The sequence below is a fragment of the Manis javanica genome, chromosome 7, assembly GCF_040802235.1.
Source record: "Manis javanica isolate MJ-LG chromosome 7, MJ_LKY, whole genome shotgun sequence".
NCBI classification, from domain to species: Eukaryota; Metazoa; Chordata; class Mammalia; order Pholidota; family Manidae; genus Manis; species Manis javanica.
In genome coordinates this window covers 53,730,028-53,757,942 of record NC_133162.1, presented here as the reverse complement: position 1 = coordinate 53,757,942, position 27,915 = coordinate 53,730,028, and the positions used below count along the sequence as shown (strand labels likewise).

Below are 27,915 nucleotides of genomic sequence, written 5' to 3'. Positions count from 1 at the left end.
CAAGGGAGACTGGGAAAAGGGAGGTCTCATCTTTATACAGTTTCAGGGTGGATTTTATTTTTACAAGCCTTGGTATATGTTTTTTGCCTTGATCCATCCTCTTCCCGCCGAGATCGCACGGAGCCTTTCTCCCGATTACGAATTTGATCAACCTACATTTGGAAGGAAACCTACACAATTTTGACAGGAGCTAAAAATTGAGTCATCAGAGAAATATTAGAACATATTTTCAATCATTTTGGTGGCGAAGGGGAGGCAAGAGCTCAGTTTTATATTGAGACATTACACCGGCTGAAGGCAGAAAATGTTTTCCCCTGCCAGGACCTGATGCAATCCATTCAAGCCAACAAGTTTGGAGAGAATGTTGAGTTCAATCAATTCAGAACGTCGAGATGGAGCCCAACTCACTCCAGGTATTTCGCTCTGCTCCGCTCCTCCGCTCCCGGCACCCCCCAGCGCTCCCCAGCCCCCAAGCTCACCCACACCTCTATACCCACCCACACCCCCCACAAACTTTTCACCAAACTTTTACCCTCTGCATCTCCCCAAATCATTTTTATTGTTTAAAAAAATCCCTGCACTGATCAGATCATACATACATAATGTAATTTTACCGCCTCAGATGGAGAGGTAGGGAGAGGTGGCGGGGAGAAGGGGGGACGATTTTTTTTTTTTTTTAGGGAGGCAGAAAATTTGTGGGCTTTATTATTTTTCCATCCAGCTTTATATCTGTTGGTTCTTCTATATTAAGAGTGTGGATGTTTGTGTGTAAATGTGTCTGGGAATAGATGTTTGTGCTCTGATGGCTACATTATTTATTTGGTGCTTTTTTTTTCCCCCTCCCCCTGCAGTGGGTCGGCTCACCGTGTGGCTTGCACGGACCTTATATTTTCTACAAGGCTTTTCAATTCCACCTTGAAGGCAAACCAAGAATTTTGTCCCTTGGCGACTTTTTCTTTGTAAGATGTACGCCAAAGGATCCGATTTGCATAGCGGAGCTCCAGCTGTTGTGGGAAGAGAGGACCAGCCGGCAACTTTTATCCAGCTCTAAACTTTATTTCCTCCCAGAAGACACTCCCCAGGGCAGAAATAGCGACCACGGCGAGGTGGTAAACTTATATCTCCCTCTCTTCTTTCTTTATTATTTTTTCCCCTAATAATGCTTATTACAGGGCAAGCTTGAAAATACTGTATTCACTTCTGCAGGCGAGCAGGATCGATTCCTTTTTTAAAGGGGTAGCGCCACTAGCTGGGGCTCGAGTATTTTGCCATTGTCAGAGTTTGGCTGTCAGCTTTACAAAGAGGATCCAACTGCTGATTTTTGTCAAGATCAAATAACTTGTTCGAGAAAGGTTTAGTTCAAGGGTGTGTGTGTGTGTGTGTGTGTGTGTGTGTGTGTGTGTGTGTGTGTGTGTGTGTGTGTGTATGGATCGTTCGCTCTCCTACTACTGCCCCTTGAACATCACAGGCTTTTTATATTTTTTACCTTTTGAAAATTTATCCTCGCGTCTGGCTTGTTTGGGGCTGGGTGGATTTCTTTCAGTGGGTTTCGATATTGTACACTTTTTTTTAAAGTAAGTATTTGATATGTTTAAGAGGGCGGAAATTACGAAATGGAGGCAGAGTGAGATCAAAAGCTATTGAGTTGGCAAAGACGTGTTGAATAAAGTGATAAATGACAGGTACTGGAATAATACATTCAAATAACTTGCAGATCTGCCCGGGCGGATTTCAAAGCAGTCGTGTAACCGGCACAAACACGTTAAGCATTAACAACTATCTTTCGCCCCCACCCCCTCCCCTTCAGACAAGCCATTTGATGTTCTAGTTTTCAATTACCCCACGCAAAGTGGACGTCTCCCAGCGCGGTCTTTGGGGATGTGTGCGACCGGGACGGGAGAGGGAAGGGCAGAGGAGAGTGTGCTCGCCCACTGGCCCCTTGGGTCCAGTCCTCAGTGCCCGGACGGCGCTCCTGGGGAGGCACCGAGCTTCCCCGGCACGTTTCTGGGCTGCCGCGGGGGCGCCAGCCGCGCTCCGGGAGGACACCCGAGGTGAGCTCGCTGTCACCGGGCGCCGGGGCGGCAGCCTCCCTTCGGCTCTGTCATTTCATGTGTGACCGCAGTCCTGCGCACCCCCCCTCGTCAGCTGACCGACCTCAGCGCCGCGGTACCTACCGAGGGAACTATTGGGGGAGGCTGTGCTCTGGGTGCGGCGGGGAGGGCGGGCGCACGGCCGCCTGGCAAGGTTTTGTGTTGCTCAAGCGGGAGCAGGCTAATCAAACTGAGACTTTTGAGGGCAGTTAGCTCTGTGCCAGGCTCTCGAGCTTTCGAGGTAGGTGTAAAGATCTTTTTGTTAAATGAATGGTTCCCCGTTTAACTCATCCCGCAGCTTGGAGCTGCCTGCCTGTCCTTCCAGAATTCCTTGGTCTGATGGAGTTGATTGTACTTTTGGCAGCGCCAGTTCACTCTCTCTCCCCGGGATCGAATTACCCATCACTGGTCTCTGCCGGTTAATTACTGGAGTTAGTCAAAACGTTCGCTCCTGATCTGCCTCTTCGGAAATAAGCCCCGCCCTCCGCCCTCCTTACCGCCCCACCTCCCCTCCCTCCCAGCCGGCGTTGGGTTTTAAACGTTCATATTTCCCGACGTCTGCCTGCAATTTTACAAAGGTGTTGTTTGGAAATACTGTGAAGAAATCCTGCAACCTACCAACAGGTTGAGCTCTTTCCCCCTAAGGTGTAGGTCGGGTCCTCCTCCCCCATCCAACTTTCCTGCGCAGCTGTCTTCCTCCCCCTCCCCCTCCTGATTTCTTATTATTTGCTTTTCAAATTTATTACTTCAACATGGCCTGTGATCTGGAAAAGGGAAGGATTAAATATCCAGAAAAGAGCTGGTGCCTAATAGACTTCTGACTAAACCCAGAAGGAAATTATTCAGTGTTTTATGGGATATTTTGTGGTCACTTTTTAAAAATTGAAATCAGAATATTTTTTAAAGACCCCGAGTTGACCCCACTTGGTCCAGTTTTAATTTGTGTTGGTGTAATTAAATAGTGAATTCTGATTTAAGAATAAAAGGAATGCTAGCCGAGTGTTGCATTTGTTAGAACGGCTGATAGTGAATAGATACATTGTTAAATACACGATTTAAAAAAATTGTTCATTATGGGGAAATGAAAGCCAACCATTGTAATGATCTGTGTATTTCGTCATTGCTATATGAGCCATACCTAAGAAAATTAATCTTGCCATTTAAAAGTAAACTCTAGGGGGTTTGGGGAGGGAGATGGCTCTATTTATAATCCTCAGCTGCATATACGTCGTCTAATATTATGCATGATTTGTTTTTTTAATGCTAACACGGCTGGCAATTAGCTGTATGATTATACTTGTATATTTCATTAGGACTTTGGCTGATGTCATTGTGAATTATTCAGCCATATTAAAACAATTTTCAATTGAGATAATGACACACCTCAAAATTATGCAAATGCAAGCTGCATTGTGCAAAATAATTATGACAAATGTAAAGCAGGTAGAAAGTTTCCCAATGCAGATCGTTTTTCCACCCTGGTGATGTCATTTCCCCCCTGGCCTAAGTTAGTCATTCATTAGCAGAATAGCAGCAGCAAGTACAGAAACCAGCATTTACTGCTGGCACCTAGAGGGGGCAACAGGGCCCTCATTAAGAAATTTGCTTTGTTTTCACTTACTCCATTAACTTGTTTATATACAGTGAAATGATTTTTATTATTGATTTTAAATAGTTCTGAATGATGCATATGCCATTTGCAATGTGTAACTGAAAGAGAAGGGTTTCTTGGTGATGTGCTCTGTTACTTGGAGAAAATGTTCAGCACATTTAATCAGCCAGCACAGTTTATTTTAAGTAACTAAATGGAGGTTAATAATTTCTTGATTGAGCTGACATCAGCATCCATTTTGAGAGGACAGCCAGGACTCAGTATGCTTTTTTGGTTTAAGAGAACCATTCTGTCTTTTTATGATCTCTTGAAATGTAAAGACGTCAGTTCTAAAAGCAGGAAAATTATCATTGTGGGAGATTAGAAACAGCGTCCCTGTGTGGTTTGCTGTGATCTGCAAAGGGCTTTTGGGGGGCATGTTTTCTTTATTGATCTCTGTAATAATTGTATGGGGCTGGATGAGGCATGACATTGTATGCCATTTTGCAATTGGAGTTAGAGGTTTGTAGAGGTAGTGTGGTTTGTCAAAGGTCACCAGGCTAGAACCTAAGCTTTTTTAAGCTTTAGGGTTAGTTTATTTTTCCACTGAAAGCTACCCTTGACACCAGAGCCTGAATGTATCATATTGTATTCTAGAAGTATCTGCTAAAGTGGGCAGTTCCTTATTCATTTTAGAACTGTAACTAGTCAGTCAGCTTTGTCAAAGGTCATCAGATATTTAGGTAGCAGAGCCATTCTTATTCTATAAAGTTCAGCCAATTATAGCCAGTGGTATATAACAATAACAGTTATATTTTAATACCACTATTAATAATTATTAACGAACTATTATTAGCTTTAATAATTATGATATTGACTTGCATACTTACATAAATTGCTACCTGCACAGCCTTCCAGTACTAGCAACTGGTGCTGAGATCAAGCAGACCAGGAAGAGTCACATCTTGATTCTGCAGCTTACTCTTTGTTTGACCTTAAACAGTCATAAACAAACACTCTGAGCCTCAGTTTCTTCAGCAGCAAAATGGAAATAATTTTAAGGCTGACTCTGGGTTGTTGTGAATATCAAGAGGCATTGTATGGGCAAAGTACTTTACAAACTGTAAAGTCCTTACATAAATAGAAAAGTTATGATTATGGAAGCCTTTATTTTAGATATTCTTAATTTATAAACAGTAACATAATAACTTTCATGTCTGCATGGAGGTTCCTGGGCCTAATCATGATACTGTCTTAAATTACCATGAAAGTGAATAGCAGGGCCATATGCAAGGAGTTAAGTATCTTCAGTAATTACCCACAATTGCCACATTCAGCCAGAAGCTCTTCAGAGAAGGGAAATGGCAAAGTAGGCCGGTAATTGGTTCTGTTACTGGTAACTTCTGATTACATTCATTTTCAAATTGCCAAGAGCTTAATCTACTGGCAAACCTCTTAAAATATGTGGATGTGCAAGCTTGGATTTCAGTCTGATGGGCCATGGGCTGGATTCTTCAAGAACGTTTGCTGGTCACCTGCGACTGTTGAGTGTGTATGAGTAAGCTAATGCTGTCAGGGAGTCTCAAGATCAAGCACATCTGGGCATTACAGATTGTAGCATGCAGCCAGGATTTCTAAAAGTGATTTGACTATCCCAAGCCTCACCATCCAGTTCAAAGTTGTTAAAGATGTTTATTCTGGAAACTCCATTGAAATTAACTCAATTGGAATCTCTGGAATTGGGGTCCAGGATTCTGCATTTTTAACAGTCTTGCTATAGCTGTGTGATCTTGGGCAAGTTTTAAACTCCCTGTGCCTCAGTTTTCTCATCTATGAAATGGAAATAAGGTATCTACTTCCTGCTACCCAGGATTATTTTAATGACTAAATGAATTAATACCTGTGAAGTATTTGCACCTGAGGTTGGCAAACAATAGATTCTTTAATAATGGTTGACTTATTATGATGATGATTAATATTAGTACTACTGTTCTTACTGAGTTTGTGACTACTACCATGGACCTTCCTAATGAAGGGTTTTCTCTCTGAGAGGACAGCTTCTAGGTTAGTTTGCTTAAACATATTGCCAATTCACATTTTCCGAATTGAGTTTAGGTGTGTCACCAAAAGAAGACCCCTTAAGGATTTTCATTTTAATATTCAAGCATGTTGTCAGCTGGATTGGCAGGATCTTTTTATAAAGATTGCCTGATCATATCACATCTGGGGTTAGGCAGACACATTCTGAAGTCTAGGAGGTGCTGGATTGACCTCGCTCAGTCTATGGATAGCTACTCAGTCTCTGGTGTATATACATGAGCTGATTTTTTAGAAATTTCTGAGACCTTTTCAGTGACCTCCCTGGCCTTGGACAATTTCTTTAACTTTTCTGAGCCTCCAATTTCTTCATCTATAAAATGGATTTAATGATCTCTACTTAGCCAAAAGAATTAGAAATGAGTTCTAATGAAAAGGAGATGGCGGCTAGCATAGTACCTATAGATGAAAGCTTAGCAAATGATAGATGACATTATAATAGTTATTATTTATTTTTAGTAATGCTTTTAAGCAAAAAGAAGGACTACCTTTACCCTCTTCCTGGCAGACCCTTTAGAACTCAGGTGGGAACTAATGAATTATAAGAACAGAATTTATTAGACTCTGACAAGCATCAGTAAACTAAAGCCTGAGGGCCAAATCTGGCCTGCTGTCTGTTTTTGTAAATAAAGTTTTATTGGAACATAGTTGGACTCATTTGTATGTATTGCTTACAGCTGCTCTCAGGCTATAGCAACAGAGTCGAGTAGTTGTGACAACGACCATGTGGCCTGCACAGTGGAAAATATTGACTATTTGGGCCCCTTATGAGAAAGTTTGCTGACCTCTTGCCTGTGGAGTTGATCAGGAATAAGGAACATGATTGTGTACCTTTTTATGTTTCTTACTTGGGTTTGGAGCAAGATCCAGTATACAATAAATAATTTAACATTAGTATGTCAAAAATATTTACACATACAAAACCCTGTTTTCAACATTGAGTCGAGGTTATTAAAATTTGATAACCAGTACAATATATACTAAGTTGTATTTTGTATAGTTAATATCCTAACTCTGGCAACTGTTAATCAAATAGTACTTGTTGAATGCTAACCATGTGCTCAGTGCTCTGCTAAGTAGAGAGATGGATACGAAACAGTTCATGATGTGGCCCTTTTCCTGAAGAAGCTTATCAATCTTGATAGATGAAATCAGCACATTTTATTTAAAATGTAAAAACAATGTAAGATGCTATATAACATGTCAATAAATTGTGCAAATGATAAGTGCAACATGTTCAATGGAAGGCTCACTATCTACATGTTGTTAGAAGAGGAATTTATTCAGTTCTTTAGATGTTAATTGAAGACCTACTGTATGTGCTGGACATATGTAGAGGGAATGGCCCCAGCCCACAAAATACTCCCTGTTTAACACCATGGACAGACATTGGTCACAGAAAAGTTGCCAGACTCTTTCTGTGTTCTTAGTTAAAGTAGAGATTACCTAAGGTCACTATTTATTTGTAGCCATTCATGAGCTTTCTGGACAGTAGGAACTACTGTCTTCATTTTTGAAGCCTCATTTAGTTGGTACCTACAGAATACCTACTTTGTGCCAGAGCCTTTTGTAGGCTCTGGATTTACAGCAGTGAAGAAGACGACAAGAATCCCTGCCCCCAGGTTACTTACAGTCCAGGGATTGGTTTCAGTCTCCCAGGTACTTTTTACAGTGTGCCTTCTGTGATGGTTATGTGTGTTTCTGCCCTTTGCCTGTTACTCCGACTGCCCCCTCCCCTGATGCACTGTTCTCAGAAGCATAGGGTTGTGCCTTCTTCCCCTCTGGATCCCCCCACAGTATTCAGCGCTATTCACTAAGTATTTATTGAATGACTGAGTGACATCATTAAAACGCCATCTTCCCCACAGTCTGCTTTCTTCAAGTTTGGCTCAGTTTCTGCTGGTCATCCACATGGTGGGCCAGACCCAACCCCTCATCTTATACTTTTTCTCTCTCTCCTGAAATCTGTAGTCACTCTGCACCATGGGGTTGTGAAGAAGTGTGAGGAGGTGTTTTAGGATAACTCATCAAAGAAATTAGTGAAAATCTGGGGCTCCGTGATCAGGCTAGAGCCAGCATCTTCATCTCTTTGAGGACTTTTCTGGACTTCAGCCATCAGTCCATAGAAAGTCAGGGGTTGGGAGTGCCAGTCTGTGAAAAGACTCAACTTTAGGGGACAAAAGTCACTCCTCAGCTGAGTGCTGGGTGGCAGTTCCTCTGAGCCAGCATGTGTTCAGAGTGAGGGTCTTAACCAGGCCACATGTTTGATAGCGAGTCAAAATTGTAAGCAATTAAAACTTCTCTTGACATTTACAGTATCAGGCATATACTACGGAAATGTTATTTTTATGAAGTACACAAATCCATACATGTAAATACTTCGTTATTAATTCTTAATAAGGCATACCATTGTTCAAAGTGGCATCTAGTGTTACATGACTTAAGCTCATTTATCAAAGTCTAGTTTTAACCAATATCCAGAATATAATTGCTTGAATCAAATGCATTTGCTTGTCATTTTTTATAGCCAGGGTAGCTGGATATTTGCCATCTTCTACTCAGAATAATATTGTAGCTAGTGATTACTCATTGACTGGGCTTTTTAAGAAATTTAAAAACAAATTTATTGATTGTTGACTTAAAGATTCATTTGCCTCTCAGAAATGTGGTCATAGATTCCTGCATTTCTTGAAAAAACCTGCTCCTGTGCCCTTGCACAAGGATGGCTTTTTCCAATCACATCATGATCTTTATCAGCTTGCTGGAGATTAGAACCTGGGCCTTAGCCTCCAGAGAGCACGGTCCAAACATCCTGGACTATAAGCGTCTGTATTGACAACACGTTTCAAACATGCAGATGATGATTATTACTGAGAGTGCTTTAGAATCATGCTAATGGCATCAGTCTCCCGCATACATGTGCGTAAATTAATTCTGCTTTTAAAATCAGATGCACTGTTAGCAGCGTCAAAGATGAATATTTGACATTTATCACACAAACTAGGACGTGTGGTTTAATTACATGAATTTTCTGTAGAGTCTTTGTGGCTATTAAATAGACACACAGCGGCATGTATCCTTGCACGTGTGACCATCAAGTTCACAGTCCCATCTTCATCCTTGTACTGCAGTGAGAAAAACAGGGGGTAGAGGCCATGTGTAGCTAGTCAATCTAGTGGCTTCCTAAACATCTTTCTACCCTACCTTTCCTTTCTCAGGACTCCAAGCACACCCAGGCTGTGAAACACACCCCTCCTCCCTGCAGTTTAGTTCCAAGCCTGATCAGTGGCACTAAACATTAAACTCTTGTCTTTGAGAATAATAGGCTTTGCTTTCTACACCCTCAAGCATGTTGAGCTACTGTGCAGGCTGGAAAATAAAAATGTTCTAATTGTGTCTTTTAAATAAGCATAGGAGTGAATTAATTAGACCATATTTTGTCTTTAGTTGCTTAGTTACACAATAGTATTCCTGAGCACGAGGAAGATAAATTGGCTCCTTTTGTGCTGCCTGTCCCTTAATCATAATTACTGTATTGCTTAGGAGAGTAAAGCATACATAGATTTTGAATTTTTTATTAATAGTCAAAAATATGCATATGATATATAAAGTATATGCTGTTCAACCTGTTTTATATGGTTTTATGTGGGAAGAAGTTTTATTGTGCTGGTAACATTTGCATTAGTTGCTCAAAGATGTAGTTCTGGGAAATACATAATTGAAATGTTTTTGAATTGCTTTTTCTGGCCTTTTCAATCTTATTCAAAATAATAGTGCCTCCAGTCCTGGAGCAGTCATTCTCATTTGATTTAACATCTTTCTTTGCACTGCCTGCGCAGTGCCCAGTTTTAACCCTGCAGAGGCTAGATAAGCTTCTGTGATTCATAGGCCTTGTACATTGCCCCTTATATTTTGGGGCTTTCACTGGCAGGGGTCAGGAGGCAGGAAGGCAGCAGAGCACCCACATCCCCTGGCCAATACTCCAATGCCCTTACCCCTTGGCACACTTCCATGTTCCTCACAGAAGGCTCCAGGGTTGGAGATCATAAGGGTTCATTTTCACTTGGCCTTCTGGGTCTTACAGAATGGGACATGGTTACTGTAGCTGGGGTTTCTAGCACCCCATCCCTACCCTCCACCAAAGGCAGCAAGAGTTGGACAGCGTAATTTAGTTACAGAACAATGAGAGAATCTCACTTAAGACTCAGGATGCATACTGGGTTAGTGTATGTGAAAATTGACCCCATTGTTCTGTTGTATTTGAGAAGCAAGTAAATTATTTACAGATATTTGCTACTTAAAGTGCATGTTATTTTACTAGCACAACAGAACACAGTATAACTGGAGACAAAGACCTAAGTGTAAATTGAACTCACTCATTCTGTGTTTTTCTTAAGGGAGGAATATATTTTAAAATCATGTGTATATACAGATAACATTAAGGTGCATGTGTATGTCTTTCCAGTTATGTGTATGGGTAGTTTTCTTTTGTTTTGCTTTTTACCCCTACAAGGGAAGCTTCGCATGCAAGAGGTAACAGGCCAAGGTGCCATGTGCTCAGAGGTAGTGAATGACGAGTAGAACTAGAACCTGAGGCCCTCGGGCACAGTGTTCTGCTGCCCTGGGGAAGAGCTGCTCTCTTGAGGTTACATCCTGGGGAGAGTTAGGCTCGTGTTTCCCATGGATGTGCTCAGGGAGGCTCATTCCAGTGCCCTTCCTTACACTAGTACATGGTGCCTCTGCAGGACACCACTTTTATAAAATCACTAATGAAGACTCTGGACTTTATTCTAATGACAAGATACCTATAAAAAGGTCAGTGATTACACAGAAACCAGGCTTGATATTCAGGGCACCTCAGGACCTCACCTTCATTTCTTTCATTTCTATATTTGTTCCTGAAGCCAGGAGAGCCCTCTGAGGGGGATATTTATATTGGCTTAAGTAAGCTTAGTGCTAAAATGGCACTCTTGGTGATGAGCAGAACTGGCATTTCAGCCACCATCTGATATTCACGGATGGTTTCTTTTATTCAGACATGTTGTTGGATGCCTATTATATGTCAGTTCTTTGCACTGGGGATATAAGAGCGAACACAGTGACTAATACACAGAGATTTCCATTCTCTTAGAGCTTACTTACTTGCCCATAGTCAAAAGGAATATGCAACTTGACTGCTTTAACCAAAATGGAGGAAAACCATCTCCATGCATTATAGCCTTAGAACTACATTCACACTTCCTTCTTCCACAGTGTTTTCCCTTCTCTTCTCTATGTGTATATAACCCAGAGAAAAATGCCCCAACTTTTTCTTTTCCAAAGCCATCTGTAAAAGTTTCGCCCATAGTATTTCAATGAAATTACTTTTCCTGTTTATTAAGTAGCTGTTATGTGTCAAGAATTGTGCATACATTAGCATATAAATTAAGCACTCATTTAATTCTCAAAGAAATTCTCTAAGATTGTTAATATTGTGACAGTTTCATACTTTATGATGAGGCAACTGAAGCCAAAAGAGGTTAAGTAACTTGCTTAAGGTCGCAATATAGGTAAGACTCAAAGCCAGGATTGAAACCCAGGTTCTCCTTGATTCTGCCAGGACTGGGGACCTTCATGTCCCCCTATAACTTGAGAATACATTAAGAACCAACATTGGTACTTTCAGTATATATTGACCTATTCTCTAATAGAGCTTTTATGAATATTGTTTCTTTAAGTCCTTCATTTGTTTATTCAGCATATGGTTTGGAAAGATGCTATCCTGCTTTCTAAGAACTTGCAGCCACACTGGCCGTTGACTGATACACAGATAACTCAGTATAATACTGTGCACTTGTGGAATACAGTGTTTAAAGGGCTCTTAAATCCCACCCCACCCCCACCCCCACCCCCACTGCAGGCGCCCCAGGAACATAGCACCTTGAGCACATTTCACAGGAGAGGAGACAGCCTCTGTCCCTCCGGAGTGCCTTCTGTGTGCAGGCCGGCCTTGGGACCTGGAGAGACAGATGTGGGAAGCCAGGCAGATGCTGCCTTCAGGGAGCTTCCCATTGGGTGGAGAAGGCATGCATGATTTATCAAACTACTGCAAATAAATGGGTGATTTTGGGGTGCAGTCAGTGTGGTGAAGAGAAAAAACAAGGACCTATGATGGGGGCCTGATCTTGTCAGGAAATTATGTGAAGTCATTTTGGAAGAAATAACATTTGGAGTCAGGTCTAAAGAGATCCCGGTGAGGAATAGGATAAGGTTTCTTGGCAAGATGTAGACATGGAGGTAGGAACAGGATGATTGCTGGGCTGAGCCTCATCTTGGCAAATCCTGTGAACAGGTAAGAAATGCCCACTGATGCCCACTGAAGATACCTATTATTCTAGCTAGTGTCTTCAAAGCTGATTTGCATTGTCTGGCTGGCTGTGGAGATGTTGGAAAATAGGGGTTGGCAAACTAAGGCCTATAGGCCAAATCTGGCCTGCTGCTTACTTTGTAAATAAAGTTTTATTGGCACACTGCCATCCCCAGTTATTTACAAATTGTCTCTGGAAGCTTCCACACCACAATGGCAGAGTTGAGCAGTTGTGACAGAGACTATGTGATGCACAGAGCCTAACATATTTACTGTCTGGATTTTTATAGAAAGAAAGTGTTTGCTTGACCTCTGGTCTGAAATGATATTAATAAAGGTAACAATCAATCTAGATGCTAACAGATTCATATGTGACCTTTTATTTACTCCTCACAACAATGACACTGTGAGATAGGTTCTAATTCCTTCTCTGTTGTGCAGGAGGCAATCTGAGAGGTTAAGTAATTTGTCCAGGTTTCTAAATTAACTTCTCAGGTAAATGAGAGAGACTGAATGGGAACTCGAGCTGTCTTGATTCCAAAGCACAGATGGCAGGAACATCGTGCTGTCCTGCTGACAAGCAGACGGAATGGGCAGTATCAGAAAAGGGGCATAAAGCTCACTGAGGGCTTCTTTTTGTGAAGTAAAACCACTTTAAAAGAGCTGTATCCGTCCTTCAAGGTCTGGTTCAGAAGACATCTCCTCTGTGATGTGTTCCACTGAGTAGGGGAGAAAGGAACCTGGAGCAGACCACATGTGTAAGCAGCGTGGGCCAGGCAGGTGAGAGGACATGGAGTGAGCCGGGTCTGGGAGACAGTCTGATGCTTGGGGGGCCTGCAAAGCACATGACTCATCCCAGTGTTGCTCTTCGGGTCCTGCTAATCATTGCCAGGCAGGAATGTTGTCCGATATTGCCAGGTCTTTCCATTTTTCAAGAGAAGTTCCAGAAATCCAGATTTTTGTGTGGTTTTAGTTGGCAGTTGAGTCCAATTTTATAAAAAAGAACAGTCTAATTGTGTCCCATAGGCTACCTTGCACTCCCTAGAGCAAACCTTTGAACTGTCACAAAGCTATCTGGACTATTTGGGCCATTTTCTCTGGATAAAGCAAAAGAGACCTATTAGTCCTAACGGGGAAGTGGGGAAGGGAGTTGGGGCAGCAGGGCAGGCAGGCCCTCACATTCCCTCTGGCTAGAGCCCCAGAGTCTAGAGGGACAGAAAAAACGGACATTCATGGAGAGCTGCCTCCATCCTGGGGCCAGTGAAGCTTCTGGAAGGGCCCAGGGATTGGCTGTGGAAAGAAAGAAGTGTGTGAGTGGGAAGGTGGCCTGCAGCCATGCTGAAGGTGTCCTGGGAAGGGGCAGCTTGTGAGCAGGCCATTGAAAATAACTAGGGCTTTCATGAGTGCAGATTTCTGAGGACTGATGGTGAGAGAGGGGGAAATCCTACACAGAAGAAACCATAGGCAAATAGGAGGAAGGATGCAGGCATCTAGTGGAAAATAAAGTAGGCTGAGGCCAGACCCTGTGGAGTCTACCAGGTCAAGCTGGACTTGAATCCAAAGGCAGTGCTGATTAATAATTTCATGTATGTGTTTTCTCTTTCTAGTTAGAATATAAACTCTCAATTTTGAAGCTTGGTAGAAGCAAATGTGAATATTTACTCTGGGTGTTAGTAGCTGGGTGTCATCATGGTCCACTTAATGTCTCTGGAGTCTCAGTTTCTTTATTTGTGAAATGGGTTAATCTTACTGGGTTGTGAATATCAGAATGAGACTGATATGGGCATAGAGCCCCAAACCATGGCCATGCTTATCCCAGGCTTTTAGCAGATGCCAGTTATCGACTCTGCCCTTCCTGATCAGGGAACAAATCCTTATTTTATTGTCTCTGTGAAGTCTGTTATGGGGCTAGACTGTTAATATCCCATTAATAAATAATTTATTAGTTGAATCATTGGACTACTAACTATTGTTTGAAAAACAGTAACTAAGAAAACTATCAATTTCAATAAAGTTAAGCTTCCTGGTTTTTCCATCTGTCCCCAGAGGCTTTCTTATGTTTAGGTTCAGAGTTTTTGATCCACGTTTGAGGTTTCCAGTCACTGTGAAGGGGATGGCCTCAAAACCATTCTGTTCTGTTCCACTTAGGTCTGAAAGGGACTATAAGGGCCATCTCTTCCATCAGCCACAACAAAATAAAGTGAGATGGGAGAATGTTGGAGTCAAGAAACAAAACCTCTACTCCAGATGTTTGACGTGGGTATGCCGAAGAAAGCCCAAACCTGGTTCCTACAGGTTCCTCCTCTTTGATGACCCATCCTCCAAAAAAGTGATGGCAAGCCTGCTGAATATGCACAGCACTGAATTTATTTTAAACACACTCACTTTACCTCCATCTTTAAAAAGACTCTACCATGCCTAATTCTTCGAAACACACCTGATGACAAATTTTGTTTCACCTTGTCATCTCCTCCTCCTCTTCTTTTGGTGGTGGTGGTAGAAAATGTATTCTCAGACACATCTTTAAGTTGTGTGATGTCAGGTTCTTTTAAAAAGGAAAAGACATCAGCAAAAAGATGGAAAGGGAAAGGGTCCCAGCCATAATGGCTGGGGGATCTTAGAAGGATCTTCAAAATAGAGACTGCCTGCTGGGCCATTAAAATCCTTTTGCTTTGGGTTAATCCCACGGTGTATATCAGATTACTAGAGTTCAGATGAAAACACTGCTGTAGTATTCAGTCTTCTCACCACATTATTCCAAAATCTAGTGTACATAGGTTATAAATACAGAGAATAATTGAATTCTGTATGTCTTAAGTGAGATAATCTATTCCATTCTGTTTCTTATGAATATTCTCCATAATTGTCTAATTGCGTTTGTGCTCCTGGGGGCTGAATGTGCGTTCAGCAAGGATGCATTGGGTTGTAAAATATGCATCCCCAACTATCTGGGAAGGCAAAAGGAAGATTCTAGTAAAAAGGCAGAAGATATTTTTCCTAATGCAAATTATATGAAACACATAAATGGTAGTGTCTTTTAAAATCACCAACAGGTTCTTTATTTTATTTTATTTTTTACAGTTATAGGTCGTGTTTCTCTCTTCACATTTTTTGATGAAATAGATCAGTAATTCAATAGACAGCCAAGTAGGTCTTCAAATCACTCCTGACCCCCAGAATTCCTTAAATGATCCCTCAAAGCAATGGAGTGAAGACATTTTTAGTATATGTCAGAAATTCAGATATCTCGGTTTCCTTAATTTTTTTTTTTGCTTTAATTTTTAAAAGCTATATTCTGCTTTTCTTTCCCCACTCTTTTTAAGCAAAGAGAAGAAGCCTTGCCTTGATCTTGACTTTGAGGACTGGAGAATTGTGTTTCTCCAGGGCCTGCAGATTGTGTTATGGGCACCACAATTCTAACTGGTCAACTGTGCCAAGGGCTTTAAAAGATGAATCTTGAAAAGGTGGGAAGAGGAAAACAGAGATGAGGCTTGGTATTCTTTCTGGTAGCTGAAGACGCAATGTAATATGTTCTTGAAAAACCCTTCTGTTTTTAAGCATAGGCTTTTTGATTGCAAATTTTTATTCAATTCAGTTCAGCCAGAATTTATTAGTATGTACAGGGTTCTTATAAGGATGATAAAGAGAGTAATAAGATCAGCCCCTCTAGTTGCTTAGAGGAGATAAAACAAAGTTAATCTTACTTGGTAAGATTACATTTAACCTTTTCCCTTCCATCCTAAAAAGCATTTTCATATTGCTAATTAGTTCTTGGAAATTCCTATGGATACCCAAAAAAGAAAAGGTCTCTTGTATAGGTAGTTGTTTCAGGATTTAAGAAATTACAGAAAGCATTTTTCCACTGGCTTTCAGCTTTTTAGCAGAAATCAGTCCAGTATCCATGCATAACTGAAACTTGTATTTAGCACCTTGTTTCACAGATTTTATTTCATTGTCACACAAAAACGTGTGCATATATCCCATGTTAAAGAGAGTGTATTAGTTATCTATTATTGTATAACAAATAAGTTACCCCAAATTTCGTGTCTTAAAACTTTAATTTTTCACAATTTCTGTGGGTCAGTAGTCCGGGGAAGGCTTAGCTGGGTGCTTCTGTCCGAGAGTCTGTGTAAGCGAGGTTCCTGCCCTGGTTGCTGTCATCTCAAAGTTCAGTTGGGGTAGAATCTACTTCCAAGCTCACTCTTTTGCTTGCTGGCAGCCTGCAGTCCTTTCTGGCTGCTGGAGCGAAGGCCTCGTGCCCCACCGGCAGTTGTCCACCTCCCTCGCTCCTTTGCTCCGCCACTCGGAGTTCATGGACCAGCTCCCCGCATGGCAGCTGACTTCCCTCACAGTATATGAGTGAGACAGGGCCGCAGTCCTTTTGTAACCTTATCTCAGAAGTGTTATCTATCACTTTTGCCTAATTCTGTTTATTAGAAGTGAGATACTATGTCCAACCCCCACTTAAGGGGAGGGAATTACACAACAGCTTGAATACAAGGAGGTGAGCCTCCTAGGGGCCAAATTAGAGCCGCCCACCTCAATCGGCAATGGAACCTATCACTTCAGTATAAAGCTAGCCTGATGAGGATTGAATGATAATCTTCCAACTCTTTCTTGCGCTTTTTTTCCCCCTCCTTTTGTTATTACTAGGCATTCTCCTTAGTTGGTTCCTTCCAAACACCTCCCCATTCTTCTGGGCATTTAATTGTAGATGATGTACATAGTAGACAGAAGATTGTTTTAATCTTCTAAAGATTTGTTATTCTTAGAACATGTCAGCAAGCCATATCGGGTCTTTCTTAAACCTAATGTCTTCAACCATGAATTTGGAGAATTTCACTGGAAAGGGCCTTGTGCCTGGTATGATGATGAGTCTACCGAGAGAAGAGGAAAGAGGACCCTGTAGCCTGTGTAATTAAAGACTCCTTAATGCATTAGGAAATAGGTATGATCCATGCACAGTGGTTGAGAAGAGGCATTAAATACATGGCATATGTCCATGCAGAGAAGACCTAAACATCCAGACAGACAGGATTGTTGTCCCATTTTTTGTTTCTAACAAGTGTATCTATAGGAGAGGATCATCTCCCAGCCACCCTTCAACCTTGTGCATATGTCAGGTTGCAGCTGGACTTCATCTCTTAAATTCTGTAGAAATAAGCTGTGTCGTGGGAAAACTCATCTATTTCTCTTCCATGGAGGCTTCACCTTGGTTTTCAACAAAGTACTCAAAACATACATATGTGGACATTAAAGGTTTGAGAAAAAGGTGGCATTAAGCAGATCCTGGCAAATTTTTAATAATGGAAATTGACTTATGGGAAATTGATCCATGCTAAACCTACTGGAGACTTAGAGAAAAAGTCTGGATTCAAATTTAGAAGCCTGTGTTAGCTTTAAGGCATCTGCATGGAGCATTATGTGTGTGTGTGTGTGTGTGTGTGTGTAACCTTGAATTTGACAATACAGCATTTTCCTCCCAGTGCCTTTGTATCCTCTGTTCCCCCTGTGTGCAATTTCCTGTGCTCTTCACCTAGCTCCCCTCTCCTCTTCACTTGGCTAGCTCCTTCTCTTCATCAGGGTCTCAGCCCAGAGACTTCCCTAACTCATTTGAAATCCTCCCCATTTCTACTCTTTGTCTCCCATTATTGCCTCTTCTAGTTATTTTGCTTCAGATTTTGTTTATTACCTGGCTTTTCTGCCCCCCTCTTCTCTACCCCCCTTCTCTCCCCCTCTTCACACTTGCATACATTTAGTGCTCTGTATATATTTGTTGAATGAATGAAATCACTTATGACAGGTTCTCAATATAAAACCACATGTAGCTGAGGGCTATTGTTTACTGTCTGTTGTCCTGCTCACCCCTCCCCAGACTGGCACCCATGAGCTGGGGCTTCTTTCCTAGCTGCTGCTGTCGCCTAGTGCAGCTCAGTGTAGATGCTCAGAACACTGAGGATGAAAGAGTGAATGAATTCTCTGGCAAAGGACTAGAAAGAGAGTAATGTCCATCTCCTAGGTAAGGAGCAGGAGGCCCTGGGCACTGTGCAGTCTTGAAGGGCAACACTGGTGTCTTATTCATCCTCATTTCTCCATGGCTGGGATTTAGCCCAGTGCCTGGCACAGAGCATAGTCAACACAGGTTAATTGGATCAGATCAAGTTGAGTTGGGGAAAATCTGGAACAAATTCCTCCTGACAGTAACACTGCATGATGCTCCCTTAAAGGTGGAAAGAATGGCTCCTTCTGTGTCCCCTTCAGTAACTGTTTTGTCAGAATGCCCAGTAGCACTCACTTGTTCACTCATTCTTTAAGCTCCACGTGGGAGTGTACAGGATATTGGAGGGCATGGAAGGCTATGCACATTTCAGTCCTGCCTTCAGAAAGCTTATCTGAGGGAAACTCGGGCTTTATTCTCTGGCTTATACAACCTCCCTGAGGGGGAGAAGAGTTGGTATGAAGCAGTTGTAGTTGTTCAGGTCCTCTGTGTTGGCCTCTACATCACAGTCTTTGAATAGGAATAGTAAGCTCACCAACTGTGGTTGCAAATTGGCTCTTGCATTAATTCTGGCTTATTCAAAAACACTCAATATTTTTCCAAACTGAGTTTAGGGCTTTTGATTGAAGCCTGAATCATTTACTGTGGCAGAGCCTATCACCAGTATAGGAAAAACTAGAACTTAAAAATACAAAGCCCCTTTAAGTAATCCAATATAGGATAATTACATTATTAAATAAAGCTGTGGGTTTCAAATTACTGCTGCCATTGTACATGTGAGGATAATAATGTGAACTGTGCTAAGTGAACAGAGCAAAAAAAAATGTTTAACAAGAGGGAGCATGTCTAAATCATGTGTTTATGTTTAAATAGAGGCTACACGAAACAGGAAGATTTACTTGGTTTCTACATTAAAGCATTCTAAATAGGCATAAGGCTTTCAGTGGTTCTCTGAAGACTGCTCTTCTCATTAATGACAGCAGTATATCAAGACTCTGTGCCATATCACCAATAACTTTGAATAATTCAGATGGCTTCCACTGTGATTTTCATATACCAAAAGGGGCAAAGAGTTTTCTTCTTTCTTTTAGGGTCTTTATGGATCGTAGGACCTGCTGAACTGCATACCTGGGCAGGGGGTCATGTGCCTACAAGATTAGGTGAAAAAGATTGAGATGTAAAAGTAATGGTGTGGAGTCATCCAACATATGAGAACATCTGTGCTGGGTGGTGGTTGAGTTTGGCTTTTATTGTTATTGTTTTTGCCTGTATAGAATGTTCTTATAGGCAACTCAGCTGAGTTTTAACACTGGAATTGGGTTTATTTATCTTCGTTTGCTTATGTTTTAATGACCACAGGTAAGTATACGGGTGTCAACCTGGCTATTGTTATGGCAGCCTGAAGGTAGTTAAAAAACAAATTGTGGAGTTAACACCTATTAATTTGGCCAAAGGAAGTGTGGGCAGGTTCAATCATAGACTTAAGGCATCTTCTGTACATATTAAATGTTTGCCTGTTTAGAGAGTACATATCTAAGACACTGGAATGCATATTCCTGCTCCATGTAAATTGTTTTTAATTTTAGGGAGGTCAGAAAGCACATGCATGGTAAATCCAAAAGAAAAGAAGTGGAACTGGGAATTAATAAGAGGGTATTTCTGGGGCTTTTTTTAGAGATGGCCTTCTGGTCAGAGGAGCAGGCTGCAGCCTAACAGGTTTTAGATGAGTGTGTATTAAAAATGTATTTAGGAACATAAAATATTTAGGATTTTTGAATTACTTGTTTGATACGCAAATGCCTTTGGCTATACCATGAAGGATGGTTGCATTACATTTGACAAATTGTGCCTCAAAACAGGCTTCTGTTTGCCCACTCCCTCTAATTGCGCCAGGATGGATTTCCAAAATTCATTGAGCCACAGGCTTTACCCAAATGTCTGGTGAAGGGGGAGGGAAAAGGTTGGAAGAGAAGGGGCTGGCTTGCGAAATTGGAACTCAATACAGCAATGAGCCTCCATGGCAAATTCATTTCATCATGTTACGGGAGTCAAATTAAACCTCAGTGCATACTTGAGAGGATATCTTTATCACGCAGACAACAAAAAATTCTTCACATTTTTAACTAGTGCGTGAATGGCAATTTCTGTACTCTTACTTTGGGGACTAAAACACAATACAAATTAAAAATTAAAATCCTTGTTGTTGCAAAATGACTTTAAATCCCCCCGACCCCTGGAAATTGGCTGGGGAGGGTTCTGCTGTCCCAGGGTGTGAAAAGAGTGGAGTGTTACTACTGCAAGGGCTTTAGAGACCAGGTTCCCAGAGAGATGGTGGTATTGCCAATGCTGGTTTCTGGTTCCACTTCACTTTACTCATCTCTAAAATGGGCCTGAGAACACCTGCCTCAGAGAGTCCCTACAGGGATTAGATAAGAGAATGTTCAATCCATCGTTTTGTGTGGGGGTAAAGCAGGGCATCTCAATTTTCCACTGCTCTATCATTGAGGGCTGAGGAAAATGACTCAGAAGCCCAGACATTCTGAATTGCTTTCTGGCCCAACCTCCCTTTGGAGGTACCCAGCAGGAGCTCCAAGGATATTACTGTCCACAGACCAAGAATGAAAAAGAATTAGGAATTCACAGTGACTCACTGGTGATACCTGACTACCACTCGCCCTCATTCCTTCATTTTCAGTTAAAATGATATTGTGTAGTAATAGTAATAGCCACCACTTCTGGTTGCCTACTCTGTGTTGAGCATTGTACTATATATACTTCGACATCCTAACCACACTATGAGCTTTTATCCTGTTTCCCCCCACTCCCTTTTTTAGACATTGGCAAGATGATGTCACATCCTAAGATTACAAAGACCTAAGATGAACAAAGACATTAAACACACAGTAGAGCTGCGTTTCACCCATCAGACTTTGAAGCAACATGGAACATCCAGAGATAGTGTACCGTTAAAGTAAATATTTGTTGTATGCTTTAAACCTGGCATGGTACTTGGCTCCTTGTGAAGTTCAAAAGAAGTAGACGTTAAGCAAACAGTACCTGCTGCTAAAAAGTTTCTGTAATTCAGGTGATTACTGTAAAACTCAGAAATATGCAGTTCAGCCTCAAATATTGATGCCTAATAAAGATTTAACATTATGTCACAGGTAATAACAGTAATTCCCAGTTCAGGGACAACTTAGCATTGAAATCATTTTATTTTACCTAGTAAGGACATTAAAACACAGCTACTACCATCTATTGATATCCTCACTTCAGAGGAAAAATGATATTACACCACCAGACAAAAGAAGGAAACATTCTTAAATGGAAAGAGTGTGCAGGGGGCCCCTGCAAATCAGCACTGCTCCCTTCTCTCTGCTCTTCACCCTGGGGAGGCCCCCAGGTGTGGGCTCCATCCACCCAGCTCCTGGGCCCTGTGGCCTCCCGCGGGGTTCGGCCACAGAGGTGCCCTGCCATGCCCGGAGGGAGTGAGGGCAGACATTTATTTCCTGTTCTTTCCTGTGAGGTTCCTCAAGGCTGTTGGTGTCAGTCTAAAAGGGGTCACTGCCACTGGTAGAAGGCTTTGTTCTGATCCTGGTAACCACTCCCTCCCCACGTTGTTCCTTTGGCCTAGGAGTGTCGATAGCTGTCCTGCTATGAGCTAGGTTCCTGTACTATCTCTCTCTTACTGTTCCTCTACATCCCCCCGACAGCTTTGTCATTAGTCCCTTTGTAAAATCCTTCTTGGATTATCATTACTCAAGTATTCCACCTATTTCCTGTAGGGATCCTGATACAAAGTCCCTGCAATCTAGCTAATTTAGCTTTATGAAATGCTCACTGCATTGTCTTAATTTTTTTCATTTCATGGCTGGCCAGTGAAAGCTTCATCTTGCTGACCCACATCACCATTCAGCCCTGCCTGGCTTTGTTGGACCTCTGATTGGCCACCACATGCTTATAGAGTGAAACCGTTTTACTCATTCTGCCTATGTTCTGTTAGCAGAACCCAACAATGTGTAGCAGGGAGAGTGACTGGGCAAATGGGTAGGTGCCTTGAATTGCAGGTGTCTGTGGGAGGCTTGAAAGGGGAGTGGTAACCCAGCTAGGCCCGGTGGTGGCCCTGTCTGCCCTTTGCCTAAGTCCCTTGGTGCATCCAATAGGCACACATGCCATCAGAGTGAGGTGGTTGCTACTGGTTGTTATAAAAGTTGATACTTAACAGCTTTTTTCATTTTTAGTTTCTATCTTGATGAAAGTTCCCACTCTTATGGAACCAGTTGAATTATTATTTTGATTTCACAATTTACTAAGCTAACATTAGCTATTGATATGTTTTTGTGTTCCCTACATTTATCACATTTCAATTGTTATAAAGAACATTTAAAAAATACAGAATGTTCAGGGAAGACTGAGGTGAACATACTACTATCCCAATCTCATTCCATCCTCTCTGATACTGCACTTAATGTGTTTATTATCTTCTATTAAAATTGCTGAATTATAGCTCTCCTCAGCAATGATCTGTTATTGGTTATTACCACATGGTGTTATGCAGAAAGTTCCATTCATGTTTTCTCTCCTGAGGAATAATATATAGTAAAGATACAGGTTCAGCTGTGTTTAATAGAGACCCAGTTAAAGCTGCTTAAATAAGTTAGGAGTTCAAAATCTCTCTAGCGCCATAGTCTAGAGGTAGATGGTACAGGGCTAGTATGGTGGGTGTGCTCCATGAGGTCATCTAAGGCCCCAGCCTTTCGTCTATTTCTCCTGAGAGATTTGCTCTCATTTTATAGCCCAAAGGAATATCCATTCCTTTTGAGGCCGTGAGGTGGAAGTTGCACACATCACTAATACTCACATAGTATGGGTCAGAACTTGGTCAAAAGGCTGCACCTGTCTGTAAAGGAAGCAGAAAAAAAATGGTGCCTTTGTTCTATGCCCATCAAATCAGTAGTTTATTATTAAAGAAGAAATGAAGAATAGATTGGGCAAAAGCTAGGCACAATTTAAGTGTTATAAATTCTCCTTATGTCAACTAAGATTTATTTTTAGACATACGCCAAACGGGCTGTGCAATTCCACTGAGTGTCAACTCTGTGACATCAAATTGGCAACAGGGAACTAGAGTCTAGATGGATTTTTGGAACCAGCTGTAGATTGTAGTCATGGATTTAGAGGTGAACATTGGAATCCTGTTGGGGAATGATTTCTTCCAAGAGTAATATATAGAGGAAGGAGACCTGGATCCAGACTGCATCTAAGGATACATGTTTCCTACATTTTCCCAGTAGAGAGATGAAATAAGGAAGAAGAGAAATTGAACAAAGCAATGAATTGTAGAGGTGGTAGGTGTTCTTCATGGGTCCATTAAGTATCTGCGCATCTTGTGAGCCGAGCCACTGACTGCCTTTGTTCTGGACTGCCTTTTCAAGGATGTTTATATAGTGAATGGCTTTGGAAGAGAGAGCTAGTGTCTTTCTCCAAAACAAAACACAGGCATGCTTACTGATCATTATTAAAAATGTGGGTTTCCTGTGCTCAGGGTCCTTCTCCTATATGCACCCTACATATATAGGTATCATCCAGCCATCTTTGCATTGCACTTTGGGAATTAGGTAAAAGAACCAACACAATTGCAGGTACTTTCACTCTAGCTATTGCTGTGAGTAATAAGCTACCCTTTGTCTCTGACCTCGAGTCTTGTGTCCTCTGCCAGCATCCATGAAACTGGCAAGTAACTTGGTTTGAAAGAAGAGTAAAAACTCAGACTTTTCATAGTTCTTAACAAGAGGGAGGGTTTGTAGTCAAAGGTGGGGTTGTTTATTATTAAATGCTACCAATAAGTCAAGGAAAATGAAGAATAAGAAAAAGCTGTGGTTTAGTAACATAATACACTGGTTCTCAAAGATTTGGATTCAAGCACACTTATACTCAAAATTATTGAGGACCCCAAAGAGCTTTTGATTATGTGAGTTGTATCTATTGATACTTACTGTTAGAAATTAAAATTGAGAGATAATTAAAAATACTTTGTAATTTATTTACAAATAAAAATATGATATCCATATGCAAAAAAAGAATATCAAACTGACTTTTACACCTTAAGCAAAATTAAGTCCAAATGTGTCATACTTCTAAATGTAAAATTATAGATCTTTTAAAAGAAAACATAGGATAAATTATTTGTGACCTGGGACTAGGGAAATAGTTAACAGATATAACAGTAAAACCATAATTTGTAAATGAAAAAAATAATTGACCAATCGGACTTGATCAAACTTTAAAACATTGCTCTATGGAAGACTAAGGAAAATGAAAAAACAAGCCACAGACTGGGAGAAAATATTTCCAAACCACACACTTGACAAAGGACTTGTATCCAGAAGGTACAAGAACTCTTAAAACTCAGCAGTTAAGACAATAAACAACACAGTTTTTAACATGAGCAGATTTAAATACACACACTTCACTAAAAAGGATATATGGGTGGCAAATTAGCACCTGAAAAGATGTTCAACATCATTAGTCATTAGGGAAATGAAAATTTAAAGCATGATGAGAAACCACTACATACTTATTAGGATGGTAATAATAAATTAATTAACAATGACTGTATCAACTGCTGGTAAGGATGAAAAACAACTGGAAGTCTCATAGGTCGCTGGTGGGAATGCAGACTGGTGAAGCTACTCTGGAAAACAATTGGGCAGTTTCTTTAAAATTAATATATACTTACCATATGACTCAGCAGTCACTCTCCTGGGTATTTACTCTAGAGAATTGAAAGTGTATGTTCACACAAAAGCTTCTTTGTGAGTGTTAATAGCAGCCCTATTTGTAGTCACCAATGTTAGAGAAAACCCAGTGTCCCTCAACAGATGAATGGATACAAAATTTGTGACACATCCATACCGTGGGATACTACTCAGCAATAAAAAGAAACAAGCTATTGATACATGTAGCAACATGGATGGATCTTAGAGGCATTATGCTGGGTGAAAGAAGTCTCAAAAGATTTCATACTATATGATTCAGCTTACAGGACATTTGAAAAAGAGAAACTATATACCAAGAAAAGATCAGTGGAAGCCATGTGTTGAAACTCAGAACTGTACACAAGGAGATTGTACTGCAAGTTAATTTAAAAAAAGAAACAAAAATAGCATTATGAACCCATTATGTAAATTTAACACATTTTTATGAACACTAACTGTATTTTCAAACACAAAAATTTAGTAAAAACAGTGGCATTGTTTTACATTTTTATAAATCTCTTTACTGTCTGGCTTAATAGAGACTGCTGGATTCTTTTATTTGCTTCTGCATTCATTTTGTTGCCACACCATATGTCATACAGTCTCTGGAAAACCCCACTACACACTTGAAAGAGAATAAGAGTGAAAAAGGCAAATAATGTCTTAGTATTATTATGATCATTGTTTTTACTCTATGGGCCACCTGAAAGTCTTGGGGATTCCCCAGGGTCCCTGGTCCATACTTTGAGAAACATTGATACAATACACTGTCCCAAATTTCAGTCATTTTCATAGTATCTTGACTCTTCTTTTCCATACCCACATGTGCTCTGTCTACTTAATGGTTTTGTTCGAATTGGACCCTTTTTTTAAAGCTTAAATTAATTTAAAGAGGAAACTTTCTATTATCTCCTGTAAATGGAAAACCAGTATCACTCTCCCATAAATGGAAAGTAACCACAAAAATAAATAAGCAATGAGTAACTTATTAACAAAATATTTACACGTGAACTGTCTAAACTCATCTCTTCCTCGTACACTTTGCAAAACACCAAGGCAGGGGAGTAATGACGAAGAAGCAGTAACTAACTATGACATATCATTTCATTTATGGTCACCCACTGAATCCTTGAAGTGACCACCACAGATATTATTATCCTTTTTCCAAGCATATGCAGAAAAACAACTGAAGCCCACAGAGGTTAAAGAAGTTTCCCAGTGTTCTGCTGCAAATAAATCGTAGAGCTGGGATTTGAACCTGGGCAGTCTGGCTCCAGAGTCCAGGATGAGCTCTGATTTATGACTTCTTTGTTAGATGATCTCTGACAGAGAGGATTCCATGATTGAATAAGCTGTTTTTGTACAGCGTTACACACGAAATCCAAAGTACAGATATAGGCAGTTAAAAAAAAAGATGAAAGGGAATATGGACTTAGATAAAGTCTCAACACAGCTTACATAAATATTGATTAGGAGCTGGGTTAATTGAAAAGCCAAGGTACATTAATAAAATAACAAAGTGTATTTCTTTGTGTTCCCTTTGTGTTGTATTAGAGTAAATCAGCAATATTTATCCAGTGCTAATTCTCAGTTTGCAGAGAGCTAATGTAATCATGAGATGAGCTTATTGAAATTCTTTTCTTAGACTTAGAGACTTGCCCAAGAATGGTGAGTATTAGGAACTTTAGTCAGCACTTGCTCAGAATAGTAAATACAAGCATGTGATTTATGCCATTGTGTGTACAAAGTAATGTTTCCTGAGACATTTTCTATATATATGTTGGCTATTTTGTTTTTTTAGTTTGGTTTGTTGTTTCCCCCTCCTTCGCTTATCAGATTTCCTTCTAAGTCTTGGCATTTGGCAATGTTGCAGGGCCAGTTTCTCTGTGAATCCGCAGTAAAACATACTGGTGGTTTCACAATTAATCCAAGCTTGGGTTTATGGCTTATCCATGTTTATGTGAACTCTTCCATTTGTTTTTTTGTATGTGCGTATATTCAGAAGGTCTGTTTCAGAGAAAGAGAAAGGGAGGGAGGACAAAATCTATAGATTGAATCTTGAAAGATAGACTTATTCATCAGTGACATCATAAGGGTTGTATTTTCTCTTGGTTAATAAACTGGCGGGCGTTGTAAGAGCTAGTCATGCCATTTCTTGGAAAAGATCTGAAGTAACCGGTAATTGAAATGGTAATCATTTAATCTTTAAGCTATTTGAAATTAACACTCATCTCCAAACTTGTCTCTTCTAGAAAATCTTATTTGGTAAAATTATTGCCAAATTCCATCTTTGCTAATTTTGAGAATCATATACTATGATAATTATTTTCCAGTATATTCTAAACTTAATTTCTGGTGTGCCCTGTCCAGAAGCTGTTCCCATATGCTTTGAAACAATACCCAGCCTGAATTTTTATTCTGACATTTAATAATCACCATGTAATAGCTATAAAATGCGTGACAACTACAGATCTTTTATTTCAAGAGGATGGTGTAGTGAATCTGAATGAAGTCATCCATTGAAATGATACTTTGTAATATGCCCCATTGTTTATAAAGCATTGAAATTTTTTTTTCTTAAGCAGAGAATAAAAACAGTTTCTACTTTGTCTCCCATTTAGTGGAAGTTCATATTTAATCATGATAAGAGAAAGGATTCCATTACAAAAGTCTTACTTTTCTTTTCTGATAGAGTATTTATTTTGCTGCTACCTAACAAGCTTTCTTCTCATAAGCAGTTTGGAATTGGATGAGGAAAAGTGAAATTTTAGATCCTACCCTAAAACATCTTTAAAAACTAAATCCAGGGCTTCTTATGTGTTAGTTTATCTTAATAAACCCTTTTTGGTTTGCTTTGGAGTACAGTGTGTGTGTGTGTGTGTGTGTGTGTGTGTGTGTGTGTAGGTGGGGGAGAAGAAGGAAAGAGTCATGTTTAACAGCAAAATTAGCCAAAATCACTTGTGAATTCCTTTTGTTTAATAGCTTAGAGACATCTTCCTGTTGTTGTTTTGTGAAAAATATTTCTAAGATTTTGT

The 27,915-nt window shown here is 40.5% G+C and overlaps 1 protein-coding gene across 2 annotated transcripts in view; it reads left to right on the top strand.

Moving 5' to 3' along the window:
- The first annotated feature begins 263 nt into the window (after positions 1-263).
- ARID5B (AT-rich interaction domain 5B) overlaps positions 264-27,915 on the top strand; it is a 174,192-nt gene continuing 146,540 nt past the window's right edge. The window contains exons 1-2 of one of the 2 annotated variants that reach the window (XM_017674332.3): positions 264-413; positions 852-1,106. In XM_017674332.3, the coding sequence (XP_017529821.1) occupies positions 393-413; positions 852-1,106 (276 nt within the window). In that variant the 5' untranslated portion in view covers positions 264-392. The remainder of the gene's footprint in view (positions 414-851; positions 1,107-27,915) is intronic. The other variant, XM_073240991.1, reaches the window with a different exon arrangement.